This window comes from Chiloscyllium punctatum, chromosome 36, assembly GCF_047496795.1.
Source record: "Chiloscyllium punctatum isolate Juve2018m chromosome 36, sChiPun1.3, whole genome shotgun sequence".
Taxonomy (NCBI): domain Eukaryota; kingdom Metazoa; phylum Chordata; class Chondrichthyes; order Orectolobiformes; family Hemiscylliidae; genus Chiloscyllium; species Chiloscyllium punctatum.
The window spans coordinates 19196779-19210710 of NC_092774.1; the positions used below are offsets into that span (position 1 = coordinate 19196779).

The 13932-nt window shown below is 45.5% G+C and overlaps 1 protein-coding gene across 2 annotated transcripts in view; it reads right to left on the bottom strand.

The window, feature by feature from the left end:
• LOC140460851 (uncharacterized) overlaps window positions 1–13932 on the bottom strand; it is a 97156-nt gene that overhangs the window by 30802 nt on the left and 52422 nt on the right. The window contains exon 2 of one of the 2 annotated variants that reach the window (XM_072555544.1): window positions 10294–11816. In XM_072555544.1, coding sequence (XP_072411645.1) covers window positions 10294–11409 — 1116 coding nt within the window. In that variant the 5' untranslated portion in view covers window positions 11410–11816. Of the gene's footprint in view, window positions 1–9923; window positions 11817–13932 lie in introns of those variants that run through there. The other variant, XM_072555543.1, reaches the window with a different exon arrangement.

The window sequence follows — 13932 nt, forward strand, 5'->3', positions numbered from 1 at the left end:
TGCTTTAGAGCAGGTTAATCCAATGATATTTCCTGGGGAAGGGGTCTTAATTACATAAATCATCATGCCATGGTAGCAGCTCAAGGTTAGTTCAAATGGTCAATTAATGTGTCCGTGTTCATTTTAAACAAACTCCATTGTCCTTTTATCTTTGGATTGTAGCTTAATTCTGCAAAACAGCAGGACAAGTTCACAGAGTTCAATCATTATTCTCAGCTATTTTGTGTATTATTTTAAATTGAAAAGCCATTTTGTGGTTAGTAAAAATCTACATATACTTGTTGAGTCTGACAATACCCTAAATTCAAATTTTAGATCCTCACCTGAAGCATCAGAGTCTGAGGGGTGACCTGATAAACGTTTGTAAGAGGCATGGATATGGTGAATACCCAAAGTCTTTTCCCCAGGGTAAGGGAGTCCAAAGCTCGAGGGCATATGTTTGAGGTGAGAGGGGAATGATTTCGAAGGGACCTGAGGGGCAACTTCACACAGAGAGTGGTGCATGTATGGAACGAGCTGCCAGAGGGAGTGGTGACGGCTGGTACAATTACAACATTTAAAAAGCATCTGGATGGGGATATGAATAAGGAGGGTTCGGAGGGATATGGGGCACATGCAAACAAATTAGACTAGATTAATCAAATGTTGTCTGATTGTGTGCCGCATCGTAACTAAAGTGAATGAATTGACTGCACACACTGAAGTGAATAATTATGATCTGAGATTCCTTACAGAAACGTGGCTTCATGATGATAAGGATTGGATCCTGAATATCGAGGGGATGGTCAAATGGGAAGCTAGGCAAAGGCAGAGAGTTGGCACTGCTAATCAAAGCACTGATCACAGGGTAGTCTGGTGTCAGCTCGGATTTCAGGTCCTGATTTCTCTGTCCTCTGATCTCCCTGTTCCCACAGAGTAAGATGTTGGTCTGTTCTCAGCTCTGCTGAATTTCTGCTGAAGCTTTGACCCCACCTTTACACCTTCCGGAACAATAAAACATTCAGTCAATCAAGCCCCAACCCACAATCCCCCAGCCTGTCAACCGACCAGGCACAGACCATAATCATAGCATGGAATCAAACAAGAAAAATGAAACAAAATTAAAAACTTATCGGTGCTCAGGCTTAATGTTTGTTCATTAGGAAGCAAAGCAGAAATAGGGGTCTCCCAGGATTTTTATACTGCTCTACTTGACGAATTATCTCTCCCTTACATCTAACCATTTGCACCCAGCTATGATTTACAACAATATTTACACCAACAGAAGCGAAGCATCTGTTATCAAATAGACGTAGAGATATACAGCACCGATACAGACATTTTCTCTCCCTCACGCACGCATGCGCACACATGTCCAATGGGGGTTGAATGTGTATTTGCAGAATCATGTTTGCAGATACATTTTATTGTGCATTTTTGCGCAAAATCTGCAAGCAGTCGGTACACGTAATATTTTTTAAATTCCACTTTGGAAGTGGAACCAGTTTGACTCAAGATTGGGATACAGACAGACTCTGGCCTCAATCCTTTTAATGCATTTTCTGAGCTGAGATGTCACTTTTTGTTATAAAACCTTAATTTATCTTGAGAAGATGGCTGACACCAAGTTCTGGGATTTACATATTATTGATACCTGAAACCTGTACTAAACGATGAAAGACTTAACAACCAGGCTTGTTCAACTTTGTCCAGGTGAGAGTGGATTGACCGTGCTAAGTTACCCATCGTGCCCAGGGAAGTAATGTCTTGATGGTGCCTTTCCCCCAACTTCCCATGTACGTTAACCATTTCATGCTAAAGTTGTTCCTCAAGAAGCTGCATTGCAGGCTCACCCTGAAATGACAGTTTATTTTGTTTCCCAAAATCTGACCTGCTCACTCTCTCGGCAGTATCCGAATGCTGTGAAAGATATTAACTTTCAGATGGAGGTATTCAAAATTCAGAGTAGTGATATTTTTGCTTTTCTGTCCCTATAAAATCCTGAATCAACACCTTCAGGAGAATGAGTGAGAGCGGAGTGGTGCTTTCAATTTCATGGAATAACAAAAGAACATTCCGCTGAATCGCTTGTTCTGAATTTCTACCCTGCACTGACAGGGAGGACTTTTGTGATCTCTTTTTATCAGAGTACTTGAAGATCTGAAGACTGAAGTTTCAAAATCAACAGATGAAAGGCCTACGCCCAAAACGTTGACTCTTCTGCACCTCGGATGCTGCCTGACCTCCTGTGCTTTTCCAGCGCTACACTTTTCAGCACTGACTCTCCAATGTCTGTAGTGGTCACTGCCTGAGTCACTCAATTCGTTGGGACTGCAACGATTTTCAGCTATGATTCTGTGATATTAACTTTCAGGCAGAGTTATCCAAAATGCTCTTCTGTTTCTGTACAATCCTGAATCAGAACATGCAGGAGGATTAGTTAGAGTGGAGTGAGAACAGAGGGGGAGAGAGAGTGGGATGGTGCTTTCAATTTTGTGGAACAACAAAAGAAAAGCATATTCCGCAGAAAGTTGAATTGCTTGTTCAGAATTTCTACCCTGCGCTGACAGTGAGGACTTTTGTAATCTGTTTTTGCAGAATATTTGAAGATCTGAAGGAGGAAGCTTCGAAACCAACAGATGAAAGCCTTATACCGGAAACATTGACTCTCCAGCGTCTGCAGTTCTCACTTTGACATCAATGTCTTGACAGTCACTCAATCCATCGGGACAGGCAACAATTTTCAACTATGATTCTGTGAGAAGGAGCAAAGGTTTTTGGGTCCCATTTAAGTATATTTTCAGTATCCGTGGGACTGGATGACAGACCCTACCATTGCAGTGCAGTGTGTGTGTGTGTGGAGCGTGTAACAACTATACGGCCTGGAAAGAGGAATTCACGGCAGAGAGGGCCTGTACACACGTTTGTATGTCACTGAAGTTTTGGCCATGGAGAAACCAGAGGAATGCCACTCTTTGGAGAAACCGTGGAAGTGTGCCAACTGTGGGAAAGGCTTTCGTCTTCCATCTGCCCTGGAGACTCATCAGCGTAGCCATACTGGGGGGGGGGGGGTGGGGGAAAGACCCTTCAGTTGCCCCAAGTGCAGAAAAGGCTTTACCCAGGCCTCTGCACTGCTGACCCACCAGCAAGATCCACACGGGGGAGAGGCCTTTCAGCTGCCCCGAATGTGGGAAGGCCTTCAGCGATTCCTCTTCCCTGCTGAGGCACCGACAGGTCCACACGGGGGAGAGGCCTTTCAGCTGCCCTGAGTGCGGCAAGGCCTTCAACAATTCGCCCAACCTGTTGAGGCACTGGCGGGTCCACACGGGGGAAGAGGCCATTCCCCTGCCCCCAAGTGCGGCAAGATCTTCACCCACTCCCTCCAACTGCAAAGCCACCAGCAAGTTCAGGAGCTATCGCAGGGGGATTGTAGGAGCGACGGCCGAGTACCAATATCGACTGGACTATCAACCAAGTTCCGGGGATCCCGCATTTGAATCCGGCTGTGGCAGATGGTGGAATTGGAATTTGGTCAGAAATCTGGAGTTCAGAATCTAACGGTGAAACCATTTTTTGGTGGGGGGGGGGGGTGAGAAAACGCCCATCTGATTCACTTCCGTCCCTTTTTTTTTAGGGAAGGAAACTGCCATTTTATGAATAGATTCACTCAGTCATCCCAGTCTGGCCGATGTGTGACTCCAGACCCACATCAGTGTGGTTGACTTTACACAGATGCCCCAACCCCCACCTCCTGGCAGATGGGCAGGGAGACACTTACTTGGAGATAGGGTATGGGCTGAAATTGCTGAGTGAGGCAGTTGCGGGTTTTGGTACATTAATACTTAATCCCAGAGCTTTTTTTAATTTACGTTCTCAAGGTGACATAAGGTCTTCTAAAATAGGTGACATCTGGGTTCAGATGTTGCATTAAAGGTGTGAACATTGAATCTGTGTCCCAATCTTCAATCAGACCAGTTCTATTTCCAAAGTAGGAATTTATATAAAACATTACATGGATTGATTTTCTGCAGATTGCTCAAAAAGTGCACAAAGTTGAATATATATGCAAATACAATTCTGCCAATACAAATTCACCCCATTGAGTTGTGTCTGTGCACATGCATGCATGAGAGAGCATGTGTGTGCATGTGTTGAGTGTATGCTTGGTATAATGAGTGTAATGGAGTATGAGCCTGTGTGTGTCAGAGAGAGTGTGTGTGTGTGTGTGTGTGGTTCGAGAGAGCAGATGTGTATGAGCAAGGTATGAATCAAAGCGAGGGGTTGTATTCTGCTAAAACAGGGAAGGGCAGGACTTGCACAGAATGATAGGGCCCCGGCTCATGTTGTGCAATAGAGAGGTGTGTGTGTGTGTGTGTGTGTTGGGGGGGGGGGGGGGTTCAGTTACATCGTTCTTTGGAAGTTGCATCACTGGTAGACAGGGTGGTTAAGAAGGCATTTAGCACCATTGCCTTCATTGTTCACACCATTGAGTACAAGGGTTGGGACATCATGTTCAGGTTGTACAGGATCTCCACACGGGTGTGGGCGGGGCCGGGGGAGGGGTGGGCGGGGCCGGGGGAGGGGTGGGGCCGGGGAGCCTCACCTTCACCAAGTAACAGCCACCTCGCGCTACAACTGTTCATTCACAAAAACAAACTCTCCTGTCTCACTCTGCAGCTGCGGGGGGAGAACACATAACACATTTAAAGGGCTGAGCTACAAGTAACGGGGCATTTTTATATTTAAAACGATACATTGAAATCTAAGGAGACTTGGACATAATTAATGGTATATGGTAATATTTACAAAGCATGACCATATTGGAAATAGTGCAGCCACTTTGAAAAAAGGGGTTTGAGGTGACCTTGAGATAGTTAATTTTTAAGAAAATAGGAAATTATTACGATTTGAAATGATCGTGAAGGGGTAATGTAACCAGTAAATGGCAAAGGTAATTGCAAAATTCTTGAAAAGAAAACGATTCCAGATATATGCGGATGCAGGGAAATAATTCAACAAAAGAGCCATTATTAATATTTTTGGACCAAACACTCTCCTTTTGAGAGATATAAATAGGAGCATCAATGTCTCTGTCTTTTCAGAGTACAGTGCAAGCCAGTACCATTTGTTTTGCCATAGTAGACCTTGCAACTCAAGCTCACCGAATATTCATATCTGTGTTCTTAGCAGTCAAATTCTGGCTCTGCCAGTGATGCTCACATTCCACGAACAAATAAAACAGATTATGGTGCTGCTATCACTGCATGTGCCAGAATTAAAAGGAAGAGAAAAATTCTGAACTCACACGACACACAGTTTGTGTACAATGCCATTATCTCTACTTAGTCTGTACCAAATTAAGAGCAGCCACAGTTGACATTTCTTTGGCAATTCTACATGTTGACTTTCTATCATCACAATCTCTTTGACGTTCTTGTAGGTGCCTAAATTAATCTTCAGATTATTCAATTGTGAAACAATGTTACTAGACTAAAAATTCACAACTTCACCAACTGCCAAAACATTTTTTTTAGGCTATTTGGGCAGTAAAAGTGACAAATGCAATATCAAAGAAATACAAAGTTATGAAGAGGGTTACATACACTTAACCAAATACAATGGCAGTGCAGAGAATTTCAGAAAAAGTGCAATAAATATTCACTTTTTAACCCCTTATCCAACTCATTCAAGAATTTCAAATTGAATTTGTGGTAATTCAAGAGCAAATGGCAACATTTGTTTGTTAATAGACTTACCATAAATTGTGAAAGATCACTTTTATCAAAGTCACAATGTTTAATCCCAAACATTGCAATTAAGTGCAAAGTTACTTTCAACTGTTTAATAAAACACTGCAAACTGTATTTCATATGAAAATACAATCATTTTATAATTTGGATAAGATCTTTACAAAGGAAATATATTAAACAAAATAGCTTTCCTGGGTATCAATGTTGACAACAGTTGTGCAGGTATTATTTGGCAATTGACCACCTAATTGAAATAATTTCAGAATAAATGAGCTGCTTCATTATTATACATTGAGATATTTTAATACTAATCACATGAAAAGGAAATCTTTGCCTTAAAGAGCCAAGTAAAGTTAAATAAAATAGAAAAGCATCTTACAGAATTCACTTCAAATCATCTCTGGTGAATCACAAGAAGATGATGCTCAATAAACCAAATGATGGACAATCACTGGTAATGATGGAAAAAACATTGTAAAGAATGTAGATATCTCAATTGTACCTTAAAAGAATATCTACTCTGCCTTGGACAAGGACAACTGAAAGTTTTTTTTTTGTCTGATTGAAATCTACAATAACCAAGCTTTAGAAAATCCATCACTGAGCCCAATCTGGAATAAACGTTTTTTTTTCCCCAGGAAATCCTTTACGGCTTTCAGCCTTCTCCAGCTACGATTAGCACGAAGGAAAGGTGAAGCTCAGTGGGGAAAGGCTGAGTAATAGCATATCTCGGCTCTCACCTAAGTATTCTTCGAAGAAAAACATATATCTGGATGGGGACATGAATAGGAAACATTCAGGAGGGATATGGGCCAAATGGGTCACTAGATTAATTTAGGATATCTGGTTGGCCTGGACTGAAGGGTTTGTTTCTGTGTGTCATTACAGACTCCCCTCTTCTGGAATCCCCATACCAGCTGTTATTTTCATGAAATAATCTGACAATTGTTGACTTCCATCAACCTCTTCCATCCGGAGAAATTTCCTCTCTCTGCAAAGTATGGTTCACGTTGGCAAGTTCAATCCTCCTCCGGTCCTCAGGAACACACTCTATAATGCACGACGTTCTCAATACCTGTTTAATGTTCAGTAGGGAAACTACTTTCAGTCCAACAGTTAAGACAGAATTCCTCAGAAATGTTTTTGGCAAATGCACTGCTCCCACGAGAGCTCGTGGACCCATAGTTCACATGCTTTTAACAGCCTGTTTTTATTTTCATTTCCCTGCCTTCCCAGGATACAGAATTTCTCCCACCAGAAATTGTTTGCCCTGAAAAATATCCAGCAGGAAGATGATTATGGAGCTATCAATAAAAATGCCTCATATAGGTCACCCAAGGTTAAAAATAGAAGAACATCTCTCTTCAAAGTTACTGTTCGTTTGCCCTTTCAAAATTCCTCGAATTTAAGGTGTTCCATTGTAGCATTTAATTATGATCCATTAAAAGCAGTATCCAGTCTCATCTGAGTGAGGAACTGACTGAACAAGCGAAATAACTTTTCTGTCTGCTCTTTAGATGTGACATCCTCTCCCTCTCTGTGTTGATGCAACAGGATTACCAGAGCTGGAAGTACCACTCTCTGAATACAATTGCTGATTGACAGTTTACTTGAACTGCTTAACGTAAGGATTTAAAAGCTGCTCGCCCGATCTCGCACAAAGTACAAAAAACAAACTGTTCACCCGTGCCTGCACAGAGGAGAAATTTCACTTGGAATAGATCACAAAATAAGAACTGTTACCAGTCCCACAACTCATGTGTTTCCCATGGACAAAGTTAAACATCACCCAACACCAGGTTATAATCCAACAGGTTTGTTTGGAAGCACTAGCTTTCGGAGCACCGCTCCTTCATCAGGTGGTTGTGGAGAATGAGATCATGATCACAATTTATATCCAAAGGAGTCTAGCGTCACGGAAATATGACACATCAACCAATTTTAGATTAAATCTTTCACCTTTCGAATGGGTTTCTGTTCTTTGCTATGTTAATCCCAGAATTTGATTTTAATTACCTTCTCAAGAATATCATTCAAATGTAGAGCTTTTCTAACAATAGGTGTGAATTCTGTCTGCGTCTGAATATTGATTCAGAGTGACATTTATCTGAGAGAAAAGCTCTGCATTTAAATTTCATTTTTGAGGAGGTAATTTCTAGATTAGGGTGTAGAGGTTTGGGTGGATTGGCTGTGCTGAATTACCCATAGTGACCAGGGATGTGCAATTTAGGGTGGATTGTCCACGGGAAATACAGAGGATGGGAATGGATATGGGTGAAACTCTTCAGAGGGCCAGAATAAAATAAATGGGCTGAATGGCCTGCTTCCACATTGTCGGGGGAGTCATAGAATCCCAACAAAGGAGCATTTTATCGGCATCTATCCTGTCAAGCCCCTTTCAGAATTCTACTGGTTTCAATAAGATCACTTCTGGTTCAGAGAGGTAGACAGCACAGAAACAGACCGTTCGGTTCAATTCATCCATGCCGATCAGGATTCCCAAACTAAACTAGTCCCACTTGCCTGTGTTTGGCCCATATCCCTCTAAACCTTTCTATGCATATACTCATCCAAATTCCACATGCAAACCACCCTCTGTCAAAACATTGTCCCTCAGGTTCCTTTTAAATCTCTCTCCTCTCACTTTAAAGATATATGCCCCTGAGCCTTGACTTCCCCTACACTAAGGAAGAGCCCTTCGCTATTCACCTTACCTCCATTCCTCATGATTTTATCAACCTCAATAATGTCACTCCTCAACCTCCTGTGCTCCAATAAATAAAGTCCAAATCTCTTCTTATAACTCAAACCATCTAGTCTTGGCAACATCCTGGTAAATCTTTACCGAACCCTCTCATCGGAAGAATTCTCTTACAGGGTCACCAGAATCGTACTCCGTACTCTACAAGTGGCCTCACCAACATCATGTACAACCTCAACATGATGTCCCAACTCCGAGACTCAGTGGGGTGAACAATGAAGGCAAGTATGCTTAATGTCTTCTTGACCACCCTGTCGAGCAGCGATGCAACTTTCTAAGAACTGTGTACCTGAACCCCACCCTGTCTCTCTTTTACAGCACGACAAAGGGTTGGACCCTTAATTGTTCATGGGCTTCCCTTCCTTGTTTTAGCCAAACGCAAGCCCTCGCTTTTGATAGCTCACTCATACACACGCTTTCTCTCCAGACACCCACACATACACGCCCCCAACACTCTCTCAGCGTATACTCCATCACGCACTCACTTTACCAAACATGCGCAGACACTTACGTGCACTCTCATGCACAAACTCATCACTTTTTGGGCAAACTTGTATCGGCAGAAATAGGTTTGCAGACACATTCTACTTTGCTCAAAAATGTGCAGAAACTGCAGGCAGTCAATCAGTGTAATATTTTATAAATTCCCAGTTTGAATCAGACTGGTTCTAGTTCCAAATTTGGGATACTGACAGACTCGAACCTCACACCTTTAATGCATTGTCTGGGCTGAGATGTCACTGTTTTTTTAAAAAAAACCTTAAGTCATCTCGAGAATGTGAATTAATAGTAATTCTGGGATTTACAGGTTAATGAACTGAAACCTGCAACTCAGTCTAAAAGGTGAAAGACTTAACAGCAATCTTGGTGTGTTCAATATGTCATTTCAGTTACATGACACTGTGATCTTTTGCTATAAAATCTGGGTCTTATGATCCTGCTCCACAGTTACAGCTCATCCTTCCAAATAAACCTGTTGGACTATAACCTGGTGTTGTGTGATTTTTAACTTTATCCAGCCCAGTCCAACATCAGCATCTCCACATAATTTCTCGTGAACACTGCCCACACCTCCTGATGCTGCCAGGAAACTTTACAACGCCGATGAAATGGCACACTCTGCACTCCTGAAAAATTGTCAAGTTCTCACGATACTGGCTCCTCATTCACGACTCCAACTGATATGCGACATTGGAAGCTTAGTGCAGGAGGCTGAAAGAAATGAGCAGCTTTAAAATAAAAACTCTTGGAGCTCAAAGCTTTCAATGAGAGTCTGAGCACAGCAGCAAGTTCAGGTAACCTTTATTGTGACCCAACTTTGTTACAGCTTCAAACCCCCTCAGCAAAATGGCAGAGAAAAAGTAGTTGCTTTTTAAACAGCTCAAAGTCAAAGCGCACACACCCCCCCACCCCCATTCCCCCCCCACCCCCCATCCCCCATCACTTTCTTTACTATTGGTCACCACCAAGATGTCCCTTTGTAATTGGATCCTTGGTACAGCCTTAACCTGGAGGAATTATTGCCTCACTCAGCAATTTCAACCCATACCCTGTATAGCGCCATCTGCCGCAGCGGGATTTAAACCCGGGAGCCCCTGGAACTGGGTTAATAGTCCAGTCGATAATGGCACTCAGCCATCATTCCTTCAATCCCCCCTGCGGTGGTATGTGAACTCGCTGGTGCCTCTGGAGGAGGGAGGAGCGGGTGGGTCAGCGGGTTGGAGGAATTGCTGAAGGCCTTCCCACACTCGGGGCAGCTGAAGGGCCTCTCCCCCATGTGCAGGGGAACGGCCTCACCCCCATGTGGACCCGCTGGTGTCTCAGCAGGTTGGGGGAATGCCTGAAGGCCTTCCCACACTCGGGGCAGCTGAAGGGCCTCTCCCCCGTGTGGACCCGCTGGTGGGTCAGCAGGGTGGAGGAATTGCTGAAGGCCTTCCCGCAGTCGGGGCAGCTGAAGGGCCTCTCCCCCGTGTGGACACGTTGGTATCTCAGCAGGGCGGAGGAGCAGGTGAAGCCCTTCCCGCAGTCGGTGCAGCTGAAGGGCCTCTCCCCCGTGTGGATCCGCTGGTGGGTCAGCAGAAAATAGGAATCGCTGAAGGCCTTCCCGCACTCGGGGCAGCTGAAGGGCCTCTCCCCTGTGTGGACACGTTGGTGTCTCAGCAGGTTGCGGGAATCGCTGAAGGCCTTCCTGCACTCGGGGCAGCTGAAGGGCCTCTCCCCCGTGTGGATCTGCTGGTGGTTCAGCAGAGAAGAGGAATTGTTGAAGGCCTTCCCGCACTCGGGGCAGCTGAAGGGCCTCTCCCCCGTGTGGATCCGCTGGTGGGTCAGCAGAGAAGAGGAATCGCTGAAGGCCTTCCCGCACTCGGGGCAGCTGAAGGGCCTCTCCCCCGTGTGGATCCGCTGGTGGGTCAGCAGGTTGGAGGAATTGCTGAAGGCCTTCCCGCAGTCGGTGCAGCTGAAGGGCCTCTCCCCCGTGTGGACCCGCTGGTGTCTCAGCAGGTTGGGGGAACTGCTGAAGGCCTTCCCGCACTTGGGGCAGCTGAAGGGCCTCTCCCCCGTGTGGATCCGCTGGTGGGTCAGCAGGTTGAAGGAATTGTTGAAGGCCTTCCCGCACTCGGGGCAGCTGAAGGGCCTCTCCCCGGTGTGGACCCTCCGGTGGGTCAGCAGGTTGGAGGCCCGGGCAAATCTCTTCCCGCATTTGGGGCAGTTGAAGGGCCTCTCTCCCGTGTGGGAGCGCTGGTGCCTCAGCAGGTTGGAGCATTTGCTGAAGGCCTTCCCACACTCGGGGCAGGAGAACGGCCTCTCCCCTGTGTGGATGCGCTGATGAATCTCCGGGGCAGACGGGAAATGGAAGCTTTTTCCGCCATCAGCACACTTCCACTGTTTCTCCACGGGGCGGGATTCCTCAGGTTTCTCCATGGCCGAAGCTTCAGCTGCGCGCACACACACGTTTCCAGCCCCTCCCTGTTGTCAATTCCTCTTTCCAGGCTGTAGATGCTTCTACACACCCCACACTCAATGCGCTGCAACAGTAGGGTCTCTCATCCAGTCCCACTGATGCTGAAAACATACTCAAACAGGAACCAAAACGCTTTGCTGCTTCTCTCAGACTCAGTTGAAAATTGTTTCCTGTCCCGATGGATTGAGCGACTGTCAGACATTGACGTCAAAGTGAGGTCTGCAGACGCTGGAGAGTCAGTGTCAAAATGTGTGGTACTGAAAAAGCGCAGGTAAGGCAGCATCCGAGGAGCAGGAGAGTCAATGTTTCGGGTGTAAGGACTTCATGCGTTGATTTTGAAGCTTCTATCTTCAAATCTTCAAGTACACTGTTTAAAAAGAGATTACAAAAGTCATCACTGCCAGGGCAGGGTAAAAATTCAGAACAAGCAATTCTACTTTCTGTGGAATATTCTGGTCTTTTGTTACTCCACAAAATTGAAAGCACCATCCCACTCTCTGTTCTCACTCCAATATAACTAATTCCCCTGAAGGTGCTGATTCAGGATCTTACAGGGGCAGAAAAAGCAAAAACATCAAGACTGACATCTCTCCGAATTTTGGATAATACCACCTGAAAATTAATATCTTTCACACCACTGGGATCCTGCTGAGAGTGAGCAGGTCTGATTTTGGGAAGCATAAAAAAAAGTGTCAATTCAGGGTGAACCTGCAATGCAGCTTCTTGAGGAAGGACCAGACACAAAATGGTTAATGACCCCGAGAAGGTGGGAGCAAAATGAGACATCAAGGCATTAACACCGACACACTTCAGTCAAACTCTTCTGCTCCCAGTCAGGGCAAAACATGCTCTGAAAGTCCAGCCTTCACAATCACAAGATGGTCATAAATCCTATCCCTCAGAATCCTTTCTAACACCTTGCAGACGACAGATGTGTTCTTGCCTTCCCCAACAAACATCCACTTCTTTGTTGTTCAAAAATCAGATGAAACCAGCCTTGGATATATTCAATGACCTTATTCGCTGAATCCTTTCAAGTTTCACAACATCCATCCTCTCGCATGGAGACCAGAACTGCACACAACATTCCAAAAGTGGCCTAACCAATGTCTGGTGCAGCTACAACATAACTTCACAACTCTTATAATCAGAGCATTGGGAAAGTTTTCAAAACCCACAAAAAAGAATGGAGGGACAAACCGATCTTTTGAGGGTCAGCTTGGAACATCAGGGCGGGGGGATGGGAATGAGGGAAGGAAGCTGAATGTGCTGGAGCCAAGGTGGAGCAAGAACAGAGGATGCAAAACCGGCTTGAAGCTGCAATGAGGAATATTGCATGTGCTGTACTTGTACCTGTTGCAGTTACTGGTGGGAATCGGGTGCATTTTAAACATCAAAACAGAAAAGATATCCAGCCCTCCCCCCTTCCCAATCTCTATCCTTCAGTCCCTCCTCACCCGGGTAACTAAGACACATACCTGAGTTTGTGGAGTCTGCTCCCTCCCTGGATTCACTCCAGTTGCTACAAGTGACCAATTTCCCCTCCTCCCATCTCTGTCTCCCTCCCAGGATGAAGAGTCGCCCAGAGGGAGGGAGATTCACTTTGAAACGGACAGGGCCACTTCCGCGTTGTGACGTCACAAAGGAACTAGGGGCGGGGCGAGGAAACGTGACGGTGCAGGAGGCGGGGCGAGGCCTTCAGCGGGCCGCCGCACCGCGCATGCGCAGCACCTGCAGCAGACGGGGAGGACAACTCACTTTCCAAACCCCCTCCCTTCAGAGAATCCCCACAGTGTGGAAGCAGGTCACTCGGCCTCACCGACCCTCCCAAGGGTCACCCACCCACACCCATTCCCCCTGTCCCCACTGCTCTACATTTAACCCTGAGTCATGCACCTTACCTGCACATTATGCCTAATTTAGCATGGCCCATTCAAACTAACCTGCACATCCCTGGGCACTATGGGTAATTTAGCATGGCCCATCCACCCCAACCTGCACATCCCTGGGCACTATGGTTAATTTAGCATGGCCAATCCACCCTAACCTGCACATCCCTGGGCACGATGGGTAATTTAGCATGGCCAATCCACCCCAACCTGCACATCCTTAGACACTATGGGTAATTTAGCATGGCCAATCCACCCTAACCTGCACATCCCTGGGCACTATGGGTAATTTAGCATAGCCAATCCACCCCAACCTGCACATCCCTGGGCACTATTTTATAAACCTCTCTAAGGTCACCCCTCAGGCTCTGATGCTCCAGGGTGAAATAAATGCCCCAGCCCCCCTCTCAGTCTGTTCCAAAGTCAGCTCACTGGGACACATACACTCATTCTGTGTAACCAGTTAAAGCTCAGTTCACTGGTGTGTTCCTCTCTGAATGCTCCTCTGCTCACACTGATGTCCAGTACCTTTTGAAGCAGGTCAAATGGATTTCTCTTTCCAGACTCAACCCCCCCAACGATATTCAGTGACCC